Here is a 27,258-nt window from a genome sequence, read left to right on the forward strand (position 1 = left end):
TTCAGAATGTATGAATATAATAGTAATTTTAAATGCAATAATATTACTGTTTCATGTTTAGAAAGACATATCAGTGAAACTAAGCACAAAGTTCAATAGGAAGAACTTTTTTAGCATAACCTGTGAATCTAATTAGTATGAATATACATAAATCTACTGAGATAACTGAATAAAGAAAAATAACTTTAAATTATTGAATATGGATGATGGATCTTATGGAAATCTTGTCAGTAGATGGCGTGAGTGGAATTTCTTTAATATGTAAATTGGTTATATAATAACTGTATAAAAAAGGGTTGTTTTCACAATATAGTACAGTTCTCAAGTTATGTTGCAATATTGGTGGTGTATCAGGCTGTTTTCTATTCTCTTCGGGATTTTATTGGTTTTAGTCAGGCATAGTAAGTTACTTTATTATAATTTAAGACTGTCTTATTCTTAGAATTGTGTATAAAATAGTTTTTAATGTGAATTTTAAAAATGTTTAATTCGTTCAAAGAAAATTTAAAATGGTTGTTTGTTTTCATTAGTAAATTAGAATAACTATTGTCACGACCGCATCGATAAATATCAGTCGCTGGAGAATCTACGACAGTAAAACATTTTATGATTTCAGACACTTCACTATGGTTGCGTTAAGTTTGAAATAATCGCTTTTTAAATTTAGCTTATACATTAAATTTAAGCAGGTTACTATTTACTTCTAAACATTCACAAATATAGTCGTTAATGAATTATGAGCATAGTGAAATTATAAAGCTTATATAAATATCAACAGTAATTTTATCAATAAATAAATCAAACATACAAACAAGCCCACATAATAGTGTTATATATAACTGCTTAACTTTTAAATAATATGAAACTAGATTAAACGTCTAAGTACATCTAACCAACATTATAGAAAATTAGTGTCTAATATGATTATACACCGAATGACGAACAATCTATAATAAGCCTTTTTAAAATTAATGTCTTTTGAATAGGTTAGTAAGAGTACTTATAGAATTCTTTCAAATTTAATATAGTTTAGGAGAACTGCAATGTAAATTTAAACGTAAAGAAATTAAAATCTTTAGAAACCTCTAAGGATAAATTTCGGATTAAGAATCCTTGTTGTTAAGCTTCGTTTCTTCTAAGGTCTGTCTTCACTTGGACGACGTTCAACTGAACTTTGTATTATGGATCACATTCTAATGTGTTAAATGGCATATGTTGGCCTATAGTGATATTGACTTGCGGTGAAAATGCCTAATCATCTCAATGATGAAGAGATCACGTGATACTGTATATGTTGAACAGAATAAACTGTGCGATTCTACGTGTACATAAAAATACACTGGTACTCGGTGCTAAAAGTAAATTAATTTTACTTTCATTTTTTACTAAATTTGTTCAGTTTAAGTTATAACAGCCGAATATTAGAGTTTCTTGTTAAAATCTTTTAATGCTGTATTTTTAAACTTATTTTATTATATGCTTAAGTTTTACGTGCACATGTTACTAGCGGTAAGTGTAATTTATATATATATATAAAAGAACACCTTATTAACTTGGGTAATTGGATTTATTGTTTTCCATTTCAATAAATACACTTATTTCTAAGAAATTGGTTGATACCAATATGTTAATTTTTCAGTGTTCAAAGAAGCAGCGGAAAACAAGAACCAAGACTGTGTGCGATTACATTTATAAACAATACCAGAAGTGAGTCAGTCCTTACATATGTTATAAAAGGAAATACCCCCCCACTGGCTCAGCGGTATGTCTGTAGACTTACAATCCTAGAATCCTGGTTTTGATACCTCTGATGGGCAGAGCACAGATAGTCAATTATGTAGCTTTGTGCTTAACTCAAAACACGATAAAAGAAAGCACTGATTAGTGTTTTAAGCTTCGTAGGAAGTATTGAAAAGATATTTAAACCTAACTAGAGTACTCATCCCTTAGATGGAAGTTATAAAAATTCCGTGATTTTATTCAAGGTCATTGTAGAACATAACATTCCTTCACTTCTGTGTACTTGGGGGGGAAAAAAATGTCCATAAAAACTGCAAAACAGAAGATGTGAAATCGCAAACGTGCATGACCCCAACAAACCTTTTATGCCAAATTCGGGGAGTTTCATGAAGAGAGGACGATATAGTAGGAATAAAAAATGCTCTTAAAAAACAAACAAACCACAAAACTGAAACTTTCTTTATGTACTCTCGCTTTGGCTTAATAAACCTCCTTACCAGTTCTGGTGAATATCCATCCACACCTTGAAAAATAGCTACAAGAAGGTAAAACAAATTTCGATGAACAATGCGGGCCATCCCCACGTTAGCATTGCTGTCTGTTTACACGTAGGGTACATCTGGCTCACTTCTACCATATCTGGTACTACGATACTTATGATATACACTTAGATATTACGATTTCAAAACTGAGTTATATTGTAATTAAGGCTTAGAAGTTCATTAAATGTTGATATATTTACCTTATTTATGATATCAATAACAATGAAATTTATTGATAAAAAAAAAAATTATTTTATACAAACAATAGTAAAACTTGTAATAATGGGTATTATAAATAGTTATTAAAAACTAACAAACAATACTGAACCTTCTATTTCATCAACTTTCTTAATATCCTATCAAGGGTTCATTTAACGACGAGCCTTCGAGTTCTTCGCTGAACGCATGCGTGTTATTCACAGCAGAAGTTTATAATGTCATCGTAAAATTACTGACGTTCTAAAGTTAATCGGCTGAAATTAAACGATCTGTACTGTTCGAAATACATAAACATTCCTGATCAAATATCTATAGTTTCCCGATTAATAAGGTTTCATTACAGTTATAGATTTCGAGATTTAAATAATAGCCGCTGTAGGAAACCAATAATGTATAATTTTTGTGACCTTGTGTTCGTTAATTTTATAAGCATGAGGCACAAAAATACTGATGGTTACTAACGTTTATAAACATACATAGTGCATTGTTAATTGACGCTCGAGAATTTTCTACATCTTTAATGAATAGGTGAGAATTTAGCATCCTACATATTATAATTTATACCGGACGATTTTCCAATTTATTTCTTTTATTAAGATTTGAAATTTAATTGAGTAAGAATTGTCTTTTATTCAGACCTCCAACATGGACCCCCAGTCTGTTTTGTCACGTTTGAATGTAGAAGATAGATAATGTCAATATTTTTCAACTTTATACTTTTTGCCAATGAAATTAATATAAACAATTGTCTTTCTTAACACCAATATATTGAATATATTATAAACGGTTCAGAATGAGCGAATTCTTTGATACATAAGTACACTTCTATTGACGGGAATATATATACACACACACTACATGACCACAACTATATGGACACCCGATATGTGTGTGTGTGTGTAAAGAACATATCATTCCAAAACAATAAACATTAAAGGGACTTAGTCCCCACTTTGCTGTTATAACAGTCTCCACTCTTCTGCGAAGGCTTTATACTACATTTTAGAACATGACTGTGGGGATTCGCGCCTATTCAGCCACAAGAGCATCAGTGGGGTCAGGCACTGATATCAGGCGAGACGAGCTCTGATAGGTTGATGTGAGGTCACAGAACTATGCAGGCCAATCAATTTCTTCCACACCAACCTCAGCAAATCATGTCTTTATGGGCCTTGCTTTGTGCACGAGGGTATTGTCATACTGAAACAAAAAATGGCTTTCCCCAAACTGTTGCCACAAAGTTAGAAGCATACAATTCCCTAGAACGTCCTTGCATGCCACATTATTAAGATTTCCTTTCACTGGAGCTAAAAAGCCTAGCCCAAACCAAGAAAAACGGACCCAGACCATTATTCGTTCTCCACTAAACTTTTTAGTTGGAACTCTGTATTAAGGCAGATAGCGTTTGCCTGGCATCTGCCAAAACCAGATTCATCCTTGAGACTCGTATAATGAAGCGTGATTCCTCACTCCAAAAAACGCGTTTCCACTGCTCCAGAGTCGAATGGCGTTGTGCTTTACACCACTCCAGTCGACGCTTGGCATTGTCTGCAGCTGCTTGGCCATGGAAACCCATTTAATGAAGCTCTCAACGAGCATTTCTTGTGCTGACTTTGCTTATAAATCCAGTTTGCAACTGTGGACAGACTATTTTTATGCGCTTCAGCACTCTGCTGTCCCGTTCTGGGAGCTTGTGTAGCCTACCGCTTTGTGGCTGAGCTGTTGCTCCCTGACGTTTCTACTATACAATAACAGCACTTACAATTGAACGGGTTAGCTCTAGAAGAGCAGAGATTTGACAAGCTAACTTGTTAGAAAGGTTGCATCCTATGACAGTGCCACGTTGAAAGTCACTGAGCTCTTCAGCACGACCCATTCTATTGCTAATGTTTATGCACAGAGATTGCACGGCTGAATGCTTGATTTTATGCACCTGTTAGCAGTGGGTATGGCTGAACTAGCCAAACCCACTAACTGGAAGGAGTGTCCATATTCATTGGCCATGTAGTGTATATCGCGACTATAAATGATAACTTGGAACATGAGTGCAACAAAACTAAGACTGTAACAGACTTACTGCTATACGTTTATTTTGATATCTGCGTCTGTTTCAGTTTAATTCGCGAGACATTTATTGTTGGATGTGTATTGCGCAAGTCCAACTTGTTCTCTAAATTTGTAAACTATTCTCGAGAGCATGAATTAACAATATATGGTTTTCAAAAATACTAGCGTGTATTCGGACATAACTGAACATTTGAGAATTTCGCCTTAAAATTTATATATCGACGCATTAAACAGAACGGAATATATCTGGTTCCCACAGTCAGCTTACTTTTAGCTTCGGACGCTATAACTGTGTGATAAACTCTTACTAATAGGAAAACTGCAGATATTTGACCAGGGTAGTTTATAAATTTCGAACATTATTGACTTCAATGAATTAACTTCGGACATCAGTATTTCTACGATAACACTGAATATTTTCATCGATAAAACGTGAGGCCAGCCAAGAAGAGACAGGTAACTTGTTGAGGTGAGGTGTAATAATGTCTATTCATAATTAATTCACTCGTCGATAAAATATTCTATTCCAAATCAGACAGGAGACTCAGTATAGTTTGTAAGTTGGTGAATTCCTTGTATATAAACCAATATTTGTAATAACTGTTATTATGTATAATTGTATTTTTGTTTGTATGTTAGATATATTTGTATTATGCAAGAAACTTGTGTGTATTGATTTTGTTGGTATATGTCATAAATGTGACACATATTGATATTTAATTATTTTCTAAATTAAAAATTTCGGTTATTTAAAATTGTAATACGTTACGTATGTAGCAAAATAAATCAGAGACTCGTCCGAGATAAATTATAATACGTAACATAATAAATTGGAGGGTCGTATCCGAAATTTGAATTCGCCAACGAGAAAGAGGTTTATTTCGATCGATTGTGTAATTCTATGCATATTAGCAAAAGTTTTGACAAATTAAGACATTTACTTCTAATCGAAACGTGTAAATGCTCTACAAGTGACGACCCAAAAAACTTACGTGGTTGAAAAGGAAGCTGAAACAGTACAGGAAGCGGCTATTATTTACGATTATAACACATAAAACCACTGCTTGTCCCATACCGATACGTATTTGACGTCATACAATGGCGACTCAATCATTGTTTTTGGAGGATATATTTCCTTTAGATTCCAGTTATGCCACTGATGAGACTGTTATTGTTCAGGGTAGTGAGGGTGTATTTTTAACATTCCTCTATATAATATTTAGTTAAGATCAGACCTAGTTTTAGGACCAGTTGTGATTAAAGTAAACTCTGCTGTGCTAGTGGAGGGTGAATCATTATTGCAAGGAAATGATTTGGCTGTGAGAAAAGTTGTTACTGAACCCAAGACAGTTAGCGAGCTGATCAATGTGTCGTCTGAGAATGATGTTATTGTTGAGGAGAATCCAGGCGTGTTTCCCTCGTGTGCTATGGCTTGAGCTGAGGATAAGGGATTAAGCCACAAACAAACTATAGACAGTTTTTCAAAGTACGATATTATAAATTTGTCTCAGACATGTTTTTGATACAACAGCGATCTTGTGAATAAATGTCCTCCGAATAGTTGTTACGTATTATAATTTATCTCGCACATGTCTGTGATTTATTATGTTATGTTATGTTCGTTATATCGCGCAATTTCATATAGCCGGAAATGCTACTCAAGAGCTATCTACGCTAGCTGTCTCTAATTTACCAGTGTAAGATTAGAGGGAAGGCAACTGGTTATCACCACACATATTTGGGCTACTCTTCTACCAACGAATAGTGGGATTGACTGTCACATTATAACTCTTCCACTGCTGAAAGGGTGAGCACATTTGGTGTGACCGGGATTCGAACCCGTGACCCTCGGATTACGTGTCGAACGCCTTAACCCACCAGGCCATGCCGGGGCTTGTTTAATAAGACAAATTCAGGTGTCATACCATACTGGCATTGTTAATAAACATTTTGGCTTTAATATTTTGACTTAGCGATACTGAAAATACCCATATACTTTATCTGTTATAAAAGGTACAAACCATGTAGGAGTTTTTACCTTTAGTTTTGAGACGTACTGATTTCAATAAAGGTATGATATTTATTGATAGTATTTTGTTGTTGTTTGTATATGTTATAAAGACTTTATACATCACTGTTGTCTGACTGTGGAATACATTCCACTGTTTTTTGTTTGGTACTACCATAAACTTGTAAATAATCATTTAAATACGTTGATTGTTTGCTTGAGAATTTTGAGCGAAGCTACACAAGCATTATTAGTTGATAAACTCCAGGGAAAGCATTCAGTCAATAGCATCCAACGTCAACTTTTGAGTTTCTCTGAACTTCGTCATGTCTCTTATGGTATATTAAACTCAAAGGCTACTGCTGCAAAGCTCGAGTTTTTGGCATTGAGATTCACAGTTATGTTACGTGTATCAACCTGGAAGCACCAGATTCTGTCTGAATAAGTTTACGAGATGTTTATTTCATTTATTGCGTATGAAGTTCTTCAAAACTAATACTTTATTAATAGAAAATATTTGCTTTAAAATATCTACAATATTCTTCATTTTTGTACAGTCATAAACGAAACAATATTTCCTCTAGGATACGTACGTATAATGAATTAAGTGGTCTTATTTGTTAAAATCAACTCTATGAAATATCTATTTCTTGAAGCCGAAGAATCTGACTAAAGTAAGAACTATATATTTAAAAACGGCTGGTATGGATAGAGAAAGCACTATGTTCTGTAAAAAAACACTAACTTCGTCTTTCGAATAGCCTCCAATAGCATATTTCAAGGCGATTTAAACTTAAGTAAAATGAGGTTTTAAGTCATATTTTTTAAATGTAATTACATAAATAAACATTTTTCTGCAGTTTATTTTTACAGAGGTACTAGAGTAAGATTTAAATCTCAGTTGAAATACACAATAAAAAATATATAGCGGGTCTTTTTAACATTTTCATGACCATGCATTAAAACAAGATATTAAGAATGAAGTCAAAACAGCACAACGTTTTGATTTTTTACGTAATATTTAACACATCGAATTCGATTCTCTGCCTTGTACACTATAACATCACTATATTCAACTGACCAAATCACGGTGCATTTTTTTGCCACAATAACTCTAACACAACATGATGACTAAATAAACTGAATAACACTTGTTCTGGGTATACATGCAGTGTCTATATTATAATGTGTTCTCTTATGTAACACATTTTTTTGTATATTCCAGACGCTTCTGTTTCTGCATCCGCGAAGTGAGAGTTATTCTATTCAATTGATAAATATTTCTGTTTTCCATGCTATGCAAATTATTTTCATTTATAATCTATTAAATATACGTCCATCTATACTGCAACCCTAAAACTTTGTACTTAAATCCCCCCACTCCCATCTGCACCTAATATTCATTGAGAATGGAAAAACTTACATTAATTATCTACCTACAATTTATTATCGACAAAAGTATCGCTGTGTTCTGTGTAATAAATTATCGTTACTTAAGTCATTTCGTGCCATTTAGTTAAGTCCTCTTTCTTTTAGTAAAATATTATACTAGAAGAATGAGGATAAGAGGTCATCAATACAGAAAAAGTAGTTTAATTTAAATAAGAGACGGAATTTTATTTATCAAAACAAGCCGTGTCATAATCATACTAACAAATGCTCATCAAGGTTTGATGATGTGGCCAAAAAATAGGAATCACTTCAGGTCATAGTTCCTGTTCAGAATGTTGTGTATAAAACAGGCATCATTTCTGGTCGTAATCCCCGTAATCTGGTCGTAAGTAGTAAGACCCGTCTTTAGCTGGTTAAGTAATGAAAGATGACGAGGTTATAGTTACAAATGTTGTCAAAGTTATGCACACGTTGCTAGATGGCCATGACAGGCGGCCTTGTGAGTAAATGTTGATAACATTATTGTCTTGAGAACACCATATTTGGTTAGGAAGAAGAGATTGCCACTACTTTAACGAATGGTCACATATTATTCTGTAAACAATTAGTTTACTAATATTCAAAATAGCAAAACCTAGTATAATAATTTTTCATGTTATATATCATATAACAATGAAACACAAACTTTGCATTCATAATCCTATGTTATTCAAACCCACTACTAAATAGACAAAAAGTTAAAAATTATATTTAAGTTCAGTAACATTTCAGTCAAATTTCGACACTGCGATATTCGTAGTTGTCATAGCTAGTATAACCTCACGCCATATAGAGAGGGGGAAATTGATACACATGACAAATATCATTTCTGAATTGACAAAGTCTATTTCGCATCACACAGCCGAATCTGGTAGCTCGACCATATTTAGACAGTTGTCAATTCATTTGTAGATGTCCTATACCTCTCACCACCAAGAATTAATATGATGCAGTGTCATTACATTGAAGAAAAAATGACAAACCAGTCCATAAATGTAAGTATATCGTTACGTACATTTCTTCATTATATATCCAATTTATGTGTTTCTTCCATATAATAATGGTTATTTTCATTCATGTTCATTATATTATTAAATAACGCTGATATAATTTACCAATTATATTTTATTTTATATTTTAAAGTATTGTAAAGAATAGAAGTGCTGTTGGTAATAATGAAAGGGTGAAAATATTAAATTCAGCAGTGACAAAGAACTAGTAAAACAGAAAAATGACAGTTAGGTTCTTCTACTATTGTACAACATGAAGTAGCACCTGATTTGTCTCGTGCATGTCCTATTGGAAATGACCGTTATATCACTCTAACTAGTTACGATGATAAGTATTCATATTTCACATTTCAAGGACTTTGGAAAAGGAAAACTATACCCAACCAGGAAAGTATCACTTTTCTTCAACAGAATGGGAGTAATTTAAACACTGGATCTCAAAGCACTAATTTTAATGTTTCGTGAAATTTTAATAGAAAGTGCAAATCATTCATTTATTATTTTTAGTTGTAGCAAGAATGAGTTACTGGATAAATTACATATAAGTGACAGAGTACGTGTTTTGTATGACTTACATGGTGGCTGGTGTTCCCCCGATGTATTTTATACAATTAATATATTGTTTAGAAATATATTTAAAAATCATACTTACCTTAATTGCGTTGTTCGTGGTTATCACTAGTAGAAATATGAAATCTCTTATTTGCATTCAAAGTTATTGTAAACCGATTGACAACTGTTTATATATGGTCAAATTAGAGGGTTCGGCAGGGTATTGTGAAATATATTTGGAAGTGATCTTCGTCTTCATCTCAATAACCTGGTTTATTTCTTCATTCACTATTTTAACAACATTTGCTATTTGACATAATAATTGTCACGCATGCTGAATACAATTTTCATTTTGTTCTAAGTCGACATTATGTTGAACACGTATGCTATATTTGGTGTTTTATCATTGATAATTACGTGTTAGAAAAATACAGTTTAATTAAATAAAAAGTTGCATTTAACTGAAATGTGTCACCATAGTGATCCTTCTATTTTTAGTATATTGTAAATACATAGAGAGCGACAGTATGTTATAATTAACGTTTAATATGATTGACTGGTAAATATAAATGTCGTACGTTTAAACAGAACTTTAATTTTACTCTAAGTAGACCGAAACTCTAATTGTAATGTAAATTGAGTAACAAACCAATTATTTAAACGTTATGTAAAGAAATTTCACAAATTAAAGTATAATGTATACACGTAGAGTTCATTATTAAGTATGTGTATTTTTTAATTATAGTCTAATTGGTTATATTTGGCAGTTTTGTAAAAGTGAACATTAATTATTATAATTACTAATGTTAAATATGCATATGACAAACACTAAATTGTTACCAAAAATGTTATCATTTGGACCTTGAACTAAATAGTTAGCCTTTGCGAAGAAGACTTGGTAATCATACGTATTTTCTAATTTTATATATTTCCTTAACCAAGATGAGTTTTTGCACTTTGTACTGTCACGCGTTATTTCGAAGAACTCTGTTCTATTTCTACATTGCAATACAGTACTTATATAATGTTAGTTTAGAAACGTTTGGAGGTATATAAAGTTCTAAAAGATGTAGAATGAAACAGGTAATGATTTATTTGACTAATTATAATTAATATAGTTAAACATTTGTATGACGATTTAGTTAATTATTGACATTATGATACATGTACGAGTCGTGGTCACCTGTCATGAAGGCCTAAAAACACGTTCTCTACTTTGTTTCGTAATCATCCGTTATGGCCACCTTAGATCAAGGCGATCTAACAAAGTATGTTTAACAACATTCCCTCTGATGAGAACTAGAAGAAGAAAAACCAGCCAATAAACCAAACAGTTATCGACCGATCAGCCTGACCAGCTGTGTAGGCAAAATTCTTGAAAAAATAATAAGCAATAAATTCACCACATTTTGGGAGATTAATTCAAAATTACCAGAAGAATAAAACGGATTTAGGAAATATAGACAAACAACAGATAATTTAATTATATTAACTTAAACAATAATAAACAGCTTTAATAAAAAAGAATGCACTGTCGCCTGCTTCCTCGATATCGAGAAAGCATTCGACACTGTATGGCACAATGGTCTTCGGTTCCGTATGTATGAAATGGGACAACTGCGTGAAATTATTCGCTGGTTTTCTAACTTTGTGAAAATAGAAACTGTAAAATAAATGTAGATGGAACTTTTTCGTAGGTCTTCACTCCAGAAGCTGGCGTCCCTCAAGAAGGGATGGTTAGTCCTATTTTTTCTTATAATTCCATATACTTTTTGGCCTTGTGATTGCCCAAGAAGCCCCGAACGACTGCGACAAAGTTGCCCCAAGCATTTTTCCTTCCTACTGAGCTTCTGGGAAATCTGTGCACTCCAGGATCTTTTTTTATTTGTGGTCCAACGAAGACCTTTGCGTTAGACAGCTTAGGGAAGAACTCTCAAAGGTACTTAAAGGCTGCAGACTCCTTGTCAAGAGCTGAGATAATTGTTTCATAAGACCCAATTTTATGTGCAATGGTGGGAACAACACGTTCTGGAGGTCCACTAATGGCTCACATTTGACATTGCTCCTCCCCACAGAGAACTCAGTTCGTTGTGACCAGTGCTTCCTGTTGTAGTGCGTTGCGGTGTCCCTGCTGTCCCAAAGACAAAGATAACAGGGAAACTTGGTAAAACCTTCTTGAAGACCCATCAGAAATGACACCATACTCCCAGCCATACTCATCATACTTCAAGGCTTCTAGCAAGGTCTTGACCCTGTTGTATTCCTCTTTGAGGTGCACCGAATGAGCCAAGGGAAGAGACTGATACTCATTACCGCTATGAAGCAGCACAGTTTTGAGGCTTCTACAACATTCTAGAAAGTTCTTGTACGTTCAAGAAAATCTCAATCCTCTTCTCAGCATTTAATCTACCTTACCAGAAGTCCATTTAGGCTGTGTGCGTGTTGTATTTTTTCTATAACAAAGCCACATTGGTCTATCTGCTGAGCCCGCCGAGGGGAATATAACCCCTCATTTTAGCGTTGTAACTTCGTAGATTTACCGCTTACTAGCAGGGGGCCTATTTAGGCTGATTCAATTATTTTGGAATCCAATTGACAAGACAAATAAATTTTCTTTGTCTTGTTTTCTCACAACAAAAATCACTTATGCTACCCCGTGGTTTATTAATTTTCTGAATAAGCTGCACTTTACTTAACTTTGCTTGTTTAGTTCTTAGCTTTCACTCGCTTGGTTTATCTCTGAGACCTCGTTCGTTCTGTAAAGTGTGCGAAAGACTCTCATTTATCAATACTTAGTTAAGGTAACGAAAAATATAGCATGTTCGAGTAATGTGACGTGAACAGTATTAGTTAAGCTTCAACAGTAATGTAATTCCAAACACAACGTTGAACTCTTACCGACTTACGTAACCAAACGTCTCATAACTATCGGCTTTAAATGATTAACTTTTAACTCTGTTGTTATGAAGCCCACAGTGGTACAGCGGTATGTCTACGGACTTACAGCGCTAAAAACTGGGTTTCGATGCCTGTGGTAGCCAGAGCACAGATAGTCCATTGTGTAGCTTTGTGCTTAATTCAAAACAACTCTTGTTATGAAAAAGCTAAGCAATTATTAAACATTAACTCATAACATAAATTAAATAATAACGCCTCCAAGAGACAGTGTTATCGACATTCGCAATCTATAAATTCATAAGCCTCATCTCGAAACCGAAATTTCTACTCAGTGATACGTCTCTGCAACGTTTGTCAAGACGTGTTGTTCATGAGTGAACCACCACCTTTTGCGCAAATTAACGTATTATATTTTGCAATTGTGTATTTCAAACTAAGCACGATCGACAATAGAGGAAGAATTTTTTCAAGGGCTACATAGTCTCATACAACGTTTTCATAAAGTTTAATTAACCCACAATACGTCAAAAATTAATTTGTTCGAAACAACTCCGCTCATGCAACATATAGGCTAAATGGCTAGGTCAGAAACAACGTGTAGTCGTTGATAACTTTAAACTACTGAACAAAGGAAAGATAACACTGCACAACATTTTTTGAAAAGTTTTGCTTCCTGAAAAGCGAGATATATTGACCGACACCAATCGTCCTGTAAAACATCTATAACATCTAACTCGCTTGTTACAGTGCAACTAAGGCAATGCTAACTTTCGGAACAATACGTATAAACTGTATGGTTTATATTAATCCAATGAGAAGCATCTGTGTGTGTGTAAGCCACTTTTATAGCCTGCTGAGAATGGCATCCTCGCTTCCCTTTTTGGCTTCTGACCATGCATGTGTCTGTTATTTCATTTTATAAATATTAAAATCATTAAATGACTTGTACAATTATGTCGATTATTGATTTAAGAAAATGAAAAATGTTACGATGAGAAAATAAAAGTATCTTATTCTTACTATTTCTCCTTTTTCCAAGTTTCCTTGGCCTCTTTTCATTGGATTCTAACGTTTTCGAAATGATTTCTTCTTTTGATATTTGTAACTTCGAGAAACCTCATCGTAACTTTACCTATTTGCCATCAAGACTAGAGTAAACACAACTCTCATGTATTATCCCAGTATACAAATGATTACTTTAGCACTTCCTCACATTCACAATGTCACTGCCGTACACCTCTGGAATGCTTCTCCTAGCTTCAGTGGCACTTTTCTATTTTCTGAACTCGTAAAGCATTATATGCCTTGTGCTAGTTGAATACCTCCATGATAATTGGGGCTTGTAAAATAGATAAAAACGAAAACTAGTACAGAAACGAACTGGCTTACACTTAATGTTATCAAGTCATCCCATATAACATATGACTGTGAAAATAGCTTGATTTAGCCAATAAATATGCATTTACACTTATCTTATTCCAAACAAATTTATTATATTTGCGAACAAGACTGATACACACTGTTTTCTCTTAATACAAATACATTTCAACGTATAAAGAATGATACAATTTATAATGGCGTTAAATACAATTTCTCAATTATATATAAAAGTTTTACAAACTTGCAAACAATATTGAATCTTTTTCTGTTCTGGCCCTTTTTTGATATCCCGTTGGGGGTTCAAAATTAGTGAATTAATTTCGAGTTGATATAGCTCCAATTCACTAAACGGAAAGCTAGCAAACTCTTCGCTGATTACATGCCGACAACAAATCAAGTTATTCACTGATGAAGGAATGTAATGTTTTCGTAAAAAGAGATACGTTCGGTGTTAATTTGCTGAAGACAAACAATAATGTTCGAAATTTATAAATGTTGCTGGTGAATATCTGAAGTTCCCGATTAATAAGCATTAATCATAGTTATTGGTTTCGAAGTTTATGGTATATCAATTGTAGCAAACCAGTAACATATACTGCGTTTGTTACCTTTTATAGTTGTTAGACGATACTCTAGAATTTTTTTCTAAAATAACAATACTGGTATTTACACACACATGTAAGTTGTTGAAACTTATTTTAACAACCTTAATAAACACGCAAGAATTTCACAATACGTATTTAACAGTAATTTAATGTATATTTAATTGAAACAAACAACGATGTTAAAATAAATATCTAACAGTAATTTCATAAGAAATGACATATAAATAATTCTTTCAGTTACAAGTTCTATGTTGTTGCCATTTTTTTTCCAACAGTTGGTCGTTCAAGCTAATATCTAGAAATGCAAACAAGCCAATCACAGCGCCCACGAAAACATACAGCACAGACAAACTGTTAATCGTAAATTTATTAGTACTAATTACAGCATTATTTAATAATATTTACTATTCTTGATTTCATAACAATATAATCTCGATTTTCTGAAATATAGATTCTGTGAATTTATACGATGTTGGGTTCTTTTATGAATTTATATTTATTTGTATTGCATTTTGGGATAGATATACGTAAAATACAAAGTAAATATTATACAGGGTGGCCCGTAAGTCCCTACCCATCCATATATTGTGTCGAAACAACGTTATACTACTGATGCTGAGATGAAAGCACCTGTTACTGCGGCATTTGGAACAATAATCCCTGCTATGTTGAGGAAAATGTCTCGCAGAACATGGCGTCGCATAATATTATGCAGCGAGAATAAGAGACAGCACACAGATACACTGGATACATAACATATATGGATGGGTAGGTACTTACGGGCCACCCTGTATAATAAAGTGGGACTAAATTCTTATGAAACGAGTATATTAAAAATAAAGGATATAATCCAATTCTTCGAGATGAATCTTCTGACATGTATTTAAAACACTTCAAGAGATGAAAACATAAATGAAATTTATTGCACGTAAAAACTATTGCCGGTTTAGCTGTCGTGCAACACAGTTTGTCATGTTACTGTAATGAAAACAAAGACTACACTCATTGTTATATCTAAGTAGTGTTTATGTAGCCACTCATAACATTTAGTGCTTTAGTACAAAAAAAATACCATTTTTGTTCCTAACACGTATATAATTATGAATGTAAAAATGCTAACTTTGTATAGTGAGATTACGATTTCTGATATCGGTTTCATTTTACTTGTTACTGGAAAGCTATCTGTCCTGCCACTGAGTTTTGAGTGGAAATGTCCCTTTCTTCACACCGTAAGGTCGAATAACCTGAGGGAAGTTACAACGACATTGTCTAACAACTAGAAACTGAAAACCAACACGATTGCGGATAAACAACATAAAATATCAATTTCCAAGAACCTTATAAAAACTGTATTTATCGAAAACGAATAAAACTTGGTAAATAACAAATAATTACAATTACGTGACTAAAATCCTAAGACCTGTTTACAACTATGATTTCAAAATGAAGAAATATTCATAACTGAGATATGAAGATCCAGGACAATCTTTCACCCAAATATTTTTTTTATATGTAATCTACCGTTTTATTTATTTTTTATTACTTTTTTACATGTATCTTGAATATCTCTTTCTTTGTTTCAAGGTAAGAACTTAATTATGTCAGGAAAAGTACTTCAAAAGAGTGTTTGTTTTCAAGTGAGATTCCAATTAGCTAAGTATTACAAGCTAATTATAGCTTGTATTTTTCAAGATTAGAAATTACACATTGTTGCACAAAATTTTGGCACTTTGTACTATAAAATTAAGATCTCACTAGAAATAAATTGTTCTATTTTAATGAAACAATTGTTAAACACATTATTCTGCAGAATACAAGAGTTGTTTATGGTTTGTTTGATTTTTTTTACTTTCGCGCAAAGTTACACGAGGGCTATCTGCGCTAGCCGTCACTAATTGAGCAGTCTAATACTAGAGGAAAGGCAGCCAGCCATCACCACTAACCGCCAAACCTTGAGCTACTCTTTTACTAACAAATAGTGGGATTCAACGTCACATAATAATGCCCTAAATGACTGAAAGAGCGAGGATATCTGGCGTGATGGGAATTGAAACACGCGACCCTCAGATTAGTAGTCGCGTGCCTTAAGCACCTGGATATGTTGGGCTGAATACAAGAGACTAAAAATTTTAATAAAATGAGCAGAAAATACATTTATATGAAAAAAAAAACAAACAATTTTCACTGAATAAAAAAAATTAAATATATGAAGATTCAATAAATGTTAAAACAATTACCTACAATTGAAACATCGTTAAAAGAGTTCTTGAATATTTATAAAAAATTAGAGAAATTTTGGTGATCGACTTCATTTAATCACCGTATTCGAGTTTTATAGTTATAATTTTTCACAAAGTATGAATCATATGCTTTGACAAAGAAGCGCCAAATTTTTTTCAAAGCTCTGTATTTATGAGTAGTAATACTATATCAAAACTGAGTTTCCTTAAAAGCGAGAGTCAGCGATCGTACAGGTAATACATTGTCTTGTATCCTTTATAACTGCCCAATTAGCTGTCTTATAATACCATTTGGCGTGTTACAAACAAATATTCGTACTTCTAAAACAGTATAATACAATAAATATTCTATGAACTGAGAAACAAACCACGGATTTGTATTTCATAATCTGTGTGAATACAGTTTACATTACTTATAAATTTTGAATTTTAATACAGCAAATTTGTGTTGTATATAGGTTTCTGTGAACATTTCAATAATCACAATATTTTGGAAAATAATTTCAACTGAAGATAAAAAATATAAACTATCAACACGTGCATGATCATGTGTTAAACAAAACCAAAACTTTATATTCATAGTTCACTATATGTCATAATTTTTGATATTTTATTTTATTTTTTGTATCTTCTGTCTTAATAGAATCACTTATACACTTATTGATTTTTTGCTAAAAGCGTTTTCATTTAATATTTCTTCGAAGGCGTTAGATATTGTCGTCGGGAAAACTCAACGTGTGAAGAATAGAGTTAGCTGGCATTCCCCTCAAGTGAGGTGAGTCGGTGTATCAACATGTTATTTGCTTATTGTGCACTAGACCAAATAAAAGACAGAATAATGTTTGCGATTTTGCAAATTTTTTGTCTATAAATAATTATATGTAATAAATATTTGTAGTAACCGTTATTATGAATTATATTGTTTTTTAATGTATTAAAATATATTTGTATTAAGAAAGACAACACTCTTGTTGCCAAATATCGTAAACGTGATACATATTGACATGTAATTAACTTCCACGTTTAAATTCAAATTTCCGGTATTTTGAAATCGTTTTAATAATTTCAAATGCCCGCGTGTTCCAATTGCTCCTGCTCTACGTGTCTCGAAACTTCAAGTCCGAGTGTATTTTCTTATAGCAAGGCCACATTGGGCTATCTGCTAACGAAACTTCAAGTTCAAGCTTCAATCAAGACAAGTTTTTCTTATCCTTTCATCTTAGGTTCATCGAACTCTTAATAGCTTTCCTTGGATACTTAAATGCCAACCTGATTAGCTAGTGCTCTACCCACTTAATTAGGTATTAATCTATAAACCCTGATTCCATACATGTATAAAAATACGAACCTCATATCTTTTTTTAACCTCTTCAAAGATATCGGTTATGCACTGCACCGATATACATGTATGTATACATACATACATACATACATACATACATACTTATATATATATATATATATACATACTTTTTTATATATATATACATATATATATATATAAAAGTATGTATGTATGTATGTGTGTGTGTGTGTGTGTGTGTGAATAACCAATCAAACAATCGGAATGCCCTCGTAGAGGTTCCACAGTCATGTTTAAATGCTTGGAAGCCACAATGTTAATTTCAACCACGAAAATAAAGAGGTAGGCTATGTGTTTAGTCTGCTCGAAGTTTTGTATTGTTTTGGACGGAAATATAGCTAAGTTTCTAAGCTTATTAAATTGCAGTGGAAGTCTGCGGTATCCATATAGTGGTTTATGATTTCTTGTCTGTTCAACTGCATACATAAAACCGAAAAATTATTTTGTTTCATGTATAAAGGTAGTAGCGAGAAAAGATAATTGTTTACTTCATTTCTTTAAAAATTGTTCTCTTTTTAAGAAAAGTTTTTAATAACTTATTTCTGAACAGTAAAATCTATGTACATATGTAAAGTGTAATATATGAAATGTGATTATATCTTACAAAATACTAGTCTCCTCAAATATCAAATAAAACTAAGATAGCGTCACTTTGAAAAGACTAAAGGTCAAATTTATATTACTGGACACGATAAGATGGGTGCCATGTCTTCGTAACTTCTAGTTTGTTTGTAAGTTAGCACGTCTGAAAGGTCAGTATAATAGAAATTTAAAGTATATTTAGTCTAAACATTTATGTTTTCATGTTATAATTTGATGCCATTGTGGAACGAAAGAAGCATGATTTATGCTTCCTAATTTTTGTGGTGGTTACGAGAATGATTAAATCTACCAAACCCATACAGAGATTCGTAAGTGAAAATAACAAACAAAATTACTTTACATGTTGGAAACTCAATTTCCACAGTATTTCAATGCAAGTTATTATACGAATGCATTTACAATTAGTTTATTATCAGTGCTTACGAAATGTAAACGCAATAATCAGATGTTTATTTTGTTTTATAGCATTTGTTTACTTCCATACTATTATTTTTTAACTGATATAACAATACTCTGCCCTGAAACAATTCTGCATTCCTCAGTAGCTAAGATAATATCATTATTCTTTCACAGATATTCCTGAAGAATGGCCCAAAATGTGAATGTAAGACCTGCTTACCAGGAAGTAGATGGTTTTAAATTACCAAAGTGTTTTTCATCCAACTGCTTTCGAAAAGCTATCACGTATAAAGCGAGAAACGACGACATATTTATTGTCACGTTTCCAAAATGTGGAACTACTTGGACCCAACATATTGTTCATAATATTTTACACAAAGGGAAATCATTTGAATGTTTCCAAGATTTTCAGAAATATTCTCCTTTTATGGAAATGACTGGCCCGGAAGCAGTTGCTCGAATGCCTCGTCCTGGAGCAATCAAAACTCATCTGCCCTTTCATTTAAATCCATATTCCCCTGAAGCAAAATACATCTATGTAGCCAGGAACCCGAAAGACACTTGTGTGTCATTTTATTATCACACGAAAATGATTCCGGCATACGAATTTACAGATGGCACGTTCGATGAATTCTTCAATATTTTCATTAACGGTGAAAACGATTTTGGAGATTATTTTGATCATTTGTTGTCATGGTATGAGCACCGGAACGACCCTAATGTTTTGTTTATCACATACGAAGACATGAAGGCTGACAGGAGAAGTGTTATCTTAACGATAGCCAGTTTTCTTGGTAAAAAGTACGAATACATGTTACTATCTAATGACGAGCTAATGGAAAAAATAATATTTCAAACAAGTACCAAATATATGAAAAAATGCGTAAATGATCATATGCATAGCTTTTTAAATGGGAAAACTGAAGTTACAGAAGAAGACCCATACATTCCCGAAGGAATTCAGCATATCAATCAATATATGAAAACCAATAATATTAAACCTCCTGAAGAGGTCAACTTTGTTCGAAAAGCAGTAGTGGGAGATTGGAAATATCATTTTACTCCTGAACAGTCTAAGATATTAAAAGAGAAATTCCAAGAGAAAACAAAGGGAACAGATATAGCTAATCTTTGGTCTGATTTACATGAAGATGTGAAAGATACAGTTATATGAAAAAATGTTTGGAAGATAGACGACCTTTCGCTTCAGAGAACAAGATATTCTTTCTTGCTGCTATAGAAATCTTATTCTTGGAAATGGAATATTTTAATTATTTTACTAAGAATATTTTATTGTCAGAACATACTGATCACTTTATTTTTAAGCTATCGTCTTCTAAATTATTCTTTTCCAAAGAGCTTAAAAGGAGCTAATAATTCTTAAAGAAATAGTAATGTACTGAACATCATATGCCTATTTTGTCAACTTAATTTTCTGAATTTTCTTGACGAATATTGTTTTCATTACAAAATTTCCACAAATATTACAAAAGAAAAGTTTGATCTATCACTAATGTAAGGTTTGCAGTTGCCGTCTTTTAGAAAATAAATTCATGTAATTGGAAAACAACAATATTGCGTTTTTTCTTCACTTTCACAGTTTCAAAAGTTTATTTAGAACCTGAACTTAAATGTTTCTTTTTTTTTCATTGAATTTTAGAGTATACAAATGGACTAAATGTGGTCAGGAGAAGATCTTCCCGTCTCTGACTTGTGTTTATTTTCCTGGGAAAATAAACGTAAAGAAAGGAAGCATTTTATTAATGATGGAACAAACTACATGTTTTCAACGAACCACTCTGTCTTAAAGGAAATTTCTCACTTCAACCATCCTTTCTTCTCCTACGTCCCCAAACCAGAGACTACTCCGAATAAGACCAAGCTTCCGCCCAGCCTAACTTAGACATTTCGCCTTAAGTCTATTCTACAATTCTTAAGATGCTTGTGCTCACGCATTCTCTCTTTTTTTTCATCGCTTCTTTGGATACGGTTAAGAAATTATTTGGCGCTCTGGCCGTGAAAGTGGGTTTTCTCGGGGTGCTTCCATTACCTACCTTCCCCCCACATCGAAAGTTTTTCATGTATTGGATTTATAAATCCCTATCTTGGAAATGGCCGTTTCCTTAGATAGCCAGTCAATTTAATTCAAACTAAATCAGTTGTCTTGAAATGGTTGTTTACATCTCTTCCAGATCCCTTTTAAAAATTAGATCAAAAAATTAACCTTTAGGGTTTAATTTCACTTTTGTCCCAGTTCTTCTTTGTTTCATTGCACATGAACCAAACATTTACTATTTCGAACTCGTTTCTTTTGTTGCAGCCTTGGGCACATTTCATCAACGCTTATTCTTAACATATATATATCAGGAATTGGGTTGCAACTAACATTCTCTTCTAGGTTTTGCTAAGTCCCATAAATTTATCATTAACCACACCCTTTTCCGCGCGCGAGGTGAAGAGAAACAACAGTTTCTGATCGTCTCTTGCTACATTTCAGACTTCAAGTTCGTTGGGACGTGAAGGATTTGAAAACCTAAACACCTATAAGACTGTAATGGATACCGATCATACCCGAAGAAGACGGGACAATGTTCTACCGAAATAGTGTTCCATCATCAATAAGATGTTTTCCTATGTTTAAAAATCTTTATTAACGTAGATTTCTGTTTATCAAAACAATAAATTATTGTGCATTTCAAGCTGTGTTACACTATTCAGGCTTCAAGGTAAGGCATTACTTCACCGTTGATTTACGATATCAATTACAATTGTTTTCACGATGTGTCATATGTTATCTTCTTTATAATCGTCATGAACCGACTATAATCAAAGGATGGATTTTTGACTGACTTAGTTACAGGTAAAAAGAGAAACAAAATGCGCTTTCCACTTTCTTTCCGTGTGTGTATTATAAGAATAGAACATTACTTCTGCCGTTGTAATTTCGCAGCAACCACTGTGGCTTCTATAATTTATACTTTCAAGCATATTAAAACAAGCCACCAAACTGGAAATGCTCGAAAGAATGCTCAGACTCCGTATCTGTGATGTTTGACAAAGTTTCTGTAAAGTTGTTTTTTTAAAGCATGTATTGGGGACAGTTAATTCATTTCGATGTTTCCATGAAGACGAGAAAAGAAAGGTACCTGAAAAATGCACCCGAACTGTTGCTACTCATAAAGTGACTTAATAGATCTAAGCCGTACAACTTCTAATATGCTTTGAACGCAATTGATAAAGTACGCAGTTGTTTTGGAACTCAACAAATGTTTTTCATACGTGGAAGATATGGAACAAGTGTTCTGGATAACTTTAAACATTAAGCATGTCGCACGAAAATCAAAAAGTATGTGTTCATGCTGTTTAATTAATTTTTCTGTATGCAGTATACTTCAAACAATGTTACAGTTAATATTTTTGCTTAATGTATCGGATGAATTAACTACCTGAAAGAGTGAAGTAATTTTGCATGTAAACATAATTACATTTCATTGTATTTGAACTTTAATGGTTGACTTTCGTTTCTATATTGCATTATGAAATGTATAAAAAACGAAATTACTAGCTTCTTTGTTTCTGATCAAATAAAAAGCTACACAATTGGTTATTTGTACTGTGCTCCTCAAGGGTTTCAAAACCCGGTTGTTGACGTTATAAGCCTTTCAGCTTACGACTGAGCCAGTTGGGGAGGGCTGTTTAGTCTCAGAGAGATTAAACATTGAATAATAATTAAACAAATAATATCACGTTACTTTACCACTATGTTGCTATTTAATTAAACCCTGTGGACGGTAACGTTATACAAAAAATACTTACGAATAACTGAATGAGACAATGAGTCACGTTGAGGTAGTTTTTCAGTATCTGTTCTCTGTGGTGAAGATGCTTTGCTGTTAATAAATTCAGCATGACATAGAATTGAAAGTCAATTGTTCACATTTGAAACATGGTAGAATGCATTTATGTATACACCTATAATCACGTCCCTCGTACAGCGGTAAGTCGATGGATTTACAACGCTAAAGTCAGGAGTTCGATTCACCTCTATGGACTCAGTAGATGTGGCTTTGCTGTAAGAAAAACACAAAATCACACACTCTTCAAAATAGACTTTCTAACATAACGTCGATTAATAAGCTGCTAGTATCTCATTGAAATATATGTTTTGTTCGAAACAACAAATCAACAGTGTGTAAAACCACAGTTGTTGTTTTTTTATTTTCGTGCCATATATCTAAATCTTTTGTGTGTGTTAGGCTATCTGTTGAGTCCACCGAGGTGAATCGAACCCTTGATTTTAGCCATGTAAATCCGTAAACTTACCGTAGGGCAAATCTTTTATGTTACAAAAAACATGTGTAGAGTTTCCAGAGAATTGGGATAGTTTCTTTCAAATGTATTAAAAGCGCTTTAGAAGTTGTTAGGGTTGGTGTTTTGTATAAATACAAAAATAACACTTCCTTGTTTACTTCGAACTATTTATTTAAGAAATATATATATGCAAAGCTGAAGTGGCTGGAACGACTGAAAGTTTGGATTTACTGGAGATTCATACAGAGCATAACGATTACTTATATTGTGCATGCTTTGGGGGTTGGAAATCTTGTACATTGATACTCTGCAGTTATCCCTCAGGAATTTAAAAGAGTGAAACTCTATTCTTAAGAAAATAAAAATATTTTATTTCATTATAATAACTGAAATTTATGGACACAACTGTAGCTTGTACAGGCAGTATGAATTATAATACCTACAGGGCATAATTAGTTTTTCACTTTCCAGAACTGTGACCTGTTTCAACTTCTGACTTTTGGCTGAATGTTCGACATATGAAAATAATGATTATTTAATTTTTATTGAGAAATTTGTTCTAAATAACTACTTTATTAACATTTCTTCAAAATTTAATTGCATTATAATAAGAAAATATACAAAAAATGTGTTTGTTTTTTTAGTATTCTACGAAAACCACATATTCTTGCGAATATCTTATCAAAACCGTTAAGTGTTCATGATTAGAATTTGGACTTCGTAAATTTTGATCTTATGTTCAGATCTGCTGTTTTATAAAGTAAAAAAGATGTTCTTTTACATTAGAACGCTACTCCTCTTTCCAAACTAACTACCTTGGCAGTAATTTACGTCTTATATCTATAAGATTTAGTATTGTTTATAAAATATTTGTATACAAATTATTATTTGTACTAAATATTTGCAATAACAGTAATTACAAATTGCAATATTGTTTATACATTAAAATATATATTTGTGTTAACAAAGAAAATTGAGTATATCAGTCAAGATGAAACCTTGTAGAAAGGACGGCAACTGCCTGTTGTAGAGACACAAGTGTAGAGGACGATATTCCGAAAGTCTTCCTTATTTCGAAACGTTCTCCTCTACTCCTGTGTCTCCACAACAAGGCAGTTGCCGTCCATTTTACAATGTTTCATCATGAATACTCTTTATCAAAGTATATCAATCTTGTTGGCAAATATCATAACTTTGATATATTTCAATATTTAATTAAGTTACAAATTCTATTTACATTTTAATTCAGTTCAAATAGGCGATTCGTCCCAGATAAATTATAATACTTGACTTGACGACAAAGGCAGTTGACGTGAATTTGTAGAAAAGAAGCAAAGCCACTAATGTTCAACAAAGTAATGAATAAACTTTCCATAATCAGAGTCACGGAGTGGCTGGGATCTCTAAATCTATCTGCCTTTGAATTTTCTGTGGAGAGAAATGAGAGTACCTCAAGGAAGTTGAACGTGATTGTAGCTTGAAATTGATGAGAACATGTGATGCTCGCATGAAGGTGAGGTGACTTCATGCACGGCGTTACTTGACTTGGTGTGGAGACAAGTTTAAATATAATAGGTGGTAACCAGATATTTGAACATAATGTAGAACATTTCGAATATATATATATTACAAATCCTGGAATAACCGTTGGTCGTTGCTCCGTCTGTTATAAAACTTCTTGCAGGTTATCTTTAAAAAATCGACATTTACATTGGATAATTAAAAGTTCTTAGTCTCACACTACTTAGTTAGGGACGACTAGCCCAGATAGCCCTCGCGTAGGTGTGACGAAATAAAAAAACGATAAAACTTCTTCTAAAAATTCTTCGAACCTCTTGCCCTCTCCACAAATTTAAACCATACCACTTTAGTGACGTCATTTATGACCAGATACATGGAATTCAATCTTGGTGTAAATAGTATTTATCTATGTTATCAGGAATACAAGAGGCCAAAATTTATGTTGCTTTGCACTATTGCCGTCTCTAATTTTTAAATACTAGACTAGAGAGAGAGAGAGAGATCGTATTACTTCTTGGACTGTCTTATTTGACCGTTACCCGTTATTCTTATGATGCATCTACAACCATGAGATGTGCAGTGTATTTTTGTAGTCAACGGGTCGCAAACCATAAACCCACTATTTTACAGTGCAAGCACGCCAACGAAAGATGTATGGAAGTCATCTAAACCAAAAGTAAAGCACCATGTTTATATACATACATATTATTTATTGAGTTACTCACTTTCTATTAGAAGCCATTATCAAGATTGAAACTTTTAGTAAATGCACTCAGTCTGTGTGTCTGTTTTTCTCGAGCACATTTAGGCTAATCTCTATGTTGATTATTTTGCTATTCTTTGATAATGTGTCGCTTTTCGTTTTTTTCTGTTCAACCTTTGACCTTTCTGTTATTGAACTTTACAACCTTCTTCACACCGTATTAGTTAGTTTTTTTACACGATTTCGAAAAACACAATCTCTATGCGACTCTCCTTTTCCTATCTTGTTCTTGAAAAGCCAAGTCTTCTCAAGCATTTGTTTACTTACATCTTCTAGTCGTTTTTATTTCCCAAAAATTTATAATTTTTTGAAGTAGGTGGCTGTTTGGAATGTATTTGTAGTTTTAATGTAGAATCGGGATGTTAATATGATGTAATTCTTTCTTAATTAACCGTTTTAGTTTGGAAGTCGATAGCCATCAATTGTAGCATGTTTAAATATAATAATTCCAGTGTTCTTCTAGTGACCCAGTAGTGATCTGTTGGATTTATTTTAAAGTTCAGCATAAAGCAATACACTGAACTATGCCCGTTACAGGTATCGAATCCGGTTTCTAGCACTGTATATCCCCAAACATACCGATGTGCCACTAGAACAGGGGTTACCATAAAGTAAACAATCTGTTAGGTAGACTTGTTATTTCTTTAGCAGAAGAACATCTTGTAGAGCAGAAAACGAGTACTTATGCTACATCGTTGAAAGATTTGTATCACTTCAACCCGAACAACAACAGCATTCAAGAAGTTCAGGCACTAAATGGGACTCCATCATGGGATATACAAAAATCCGAAAATTAAACGTGAGACTAAATTCCGAAACAACAAGAACGCGGTTTTTTGCTCAAAATAGCACATTTCATTTGAAAATGATCTAAAGGAAAAAATACAATAAGAAAAAAACCATAAAAGTAATCTAAACTAGACAGGAACATAATATCATTCGAATCATATATATTTCTGGAACAGACGCAGTTGCTTGAAAACAACGAAGAAAAACTTTAGTGAAATAAGATACCATTTTTTAAGTAAATAGCCTTTAATTTTTAAAATATCTACGTTAATCCCAAAGTGTAAGTAATGGTATGTTTATAATTAAAAAACAGAAAAAGACTGAAAATATTAGTTATTGTTTTGAAATTGGTTGCAAGTGTAGTTTGTATCATCGATGATACGTAAGTGTGTTAATGAGCACAAACGATTCTCCATATTATATTTTATTTTTGTGAAATCTATATTACTTAATAAAAAAATAGAAAAAAATTCGATTTTATTGTCTCTATACAGCGTTGTAAAAATCTTAAGGCCAATGAACATAAAGAAAAAATATACATTTTGCGTTGTTAAACTCAACCACTTATTCGAGTAGAGCTTCGAAAGATAAAAATGAGAAAACAGAAAATAAAAAAAAATTTTTAGCATTTAATAGAGAAAACGTGAACACTATGAAATTATCCTAAATTCTCGCTATTCTAAAGTTTAAGACCATACTGAAACAAAACGTTAATCAGTAAACACGTAGCGAAACTTAGTCCTTTATGTTCAAGCATTAACGTTCTCAACATCTCCCACTGACATCTCTTGTGTTACAAAAACATGGCAAAGACTAA

General features: G+C 32.8%; 2 protein-coding genes across 6 annotated transcripts in view; one reads left to right on the plus strand and one right to left on the minus strand.

Moving 5' to 3' along the window:
* Positions 1–1,503, minus strand: part of LOC143255586 (sulfotransferase ssu-1-like) — a 28,008-nt gene extending 26,505 nt beyond the window's left edge. The window contains exon 1 of the mRNA XM_076511471.1: positions 1,084–1,503. The gene's annotated coding sequence lies outside the window, so the exon portion shown is untranslated. The remainder of the gene's footprint in view (positions 1–1,083) is intronic.
* Positions 283–20,624, plus strand: LOC143255570 (amine sulfotransferase-like). 5 transcript variants are annotated; one of them, XM_076511451.1, is made up of 4 exons: positions 305–401; positions 1,640–1,707; positions 17,397–17,467; positions 19,232–20,624. In XM_076511451.1, the coding sequence occupies exon 4, from the start codon at positions 19,245–19,247 to the stop codon at positions 20,229–20,231; it is 987 nt and encodes a 328-aa protein (XP_076367566.1). In that variant the 5' UTR covers positions 305–401; positions 1,640–1,707; positions 17,397–17,467; positions 19,232–19,244; the 3' UTR covers positions 20,232–20,624. The 5 variants fall into 5 exon arrangements, with proteins under 5 accessions (XP_076367541.1, XP_076367573.1, XP_076367566.1 ...); XM_076511445.1 differs by lacking the exon at positions 1,640–1,707 and adding an exon at positions 8,920–9,002 and having other exon boundaries at positions 327–401; XM_076511426.1 differs by lacking the exon at positions 1,640–1,707 and having other exon boundaries at positions 283–401.
* The last annotated feature ends 6,634 nt before the right edge of the window (positions 20,625–27,258 follow it).

This window comes from Tachypleus tridentatus, chromosome 1 (assembly GCF_004210375.1).
Source record: "Tachypleus tridentatus isolate NWPU-2018 chromosome 1, ASM421037v1, whole genome shotgun sequence".
Classification (NCBI taxonomy): Eukaryota; Metazoa; Arthropoda; class Merostomata; order Xiphosura; family Limulidae; genus Tachypleus; species Tachypleus tridentatus.

Bases quoted from the DNA above. Each gene is read 5' to 3' on its own strand.
- LOC143255570 (XM_076511426.1), top strand. From the start codon at position 19,245: ATGGCCCAAAATGTGAATGTAAGACCTGCTTACCAGGAAGTAGATGGT.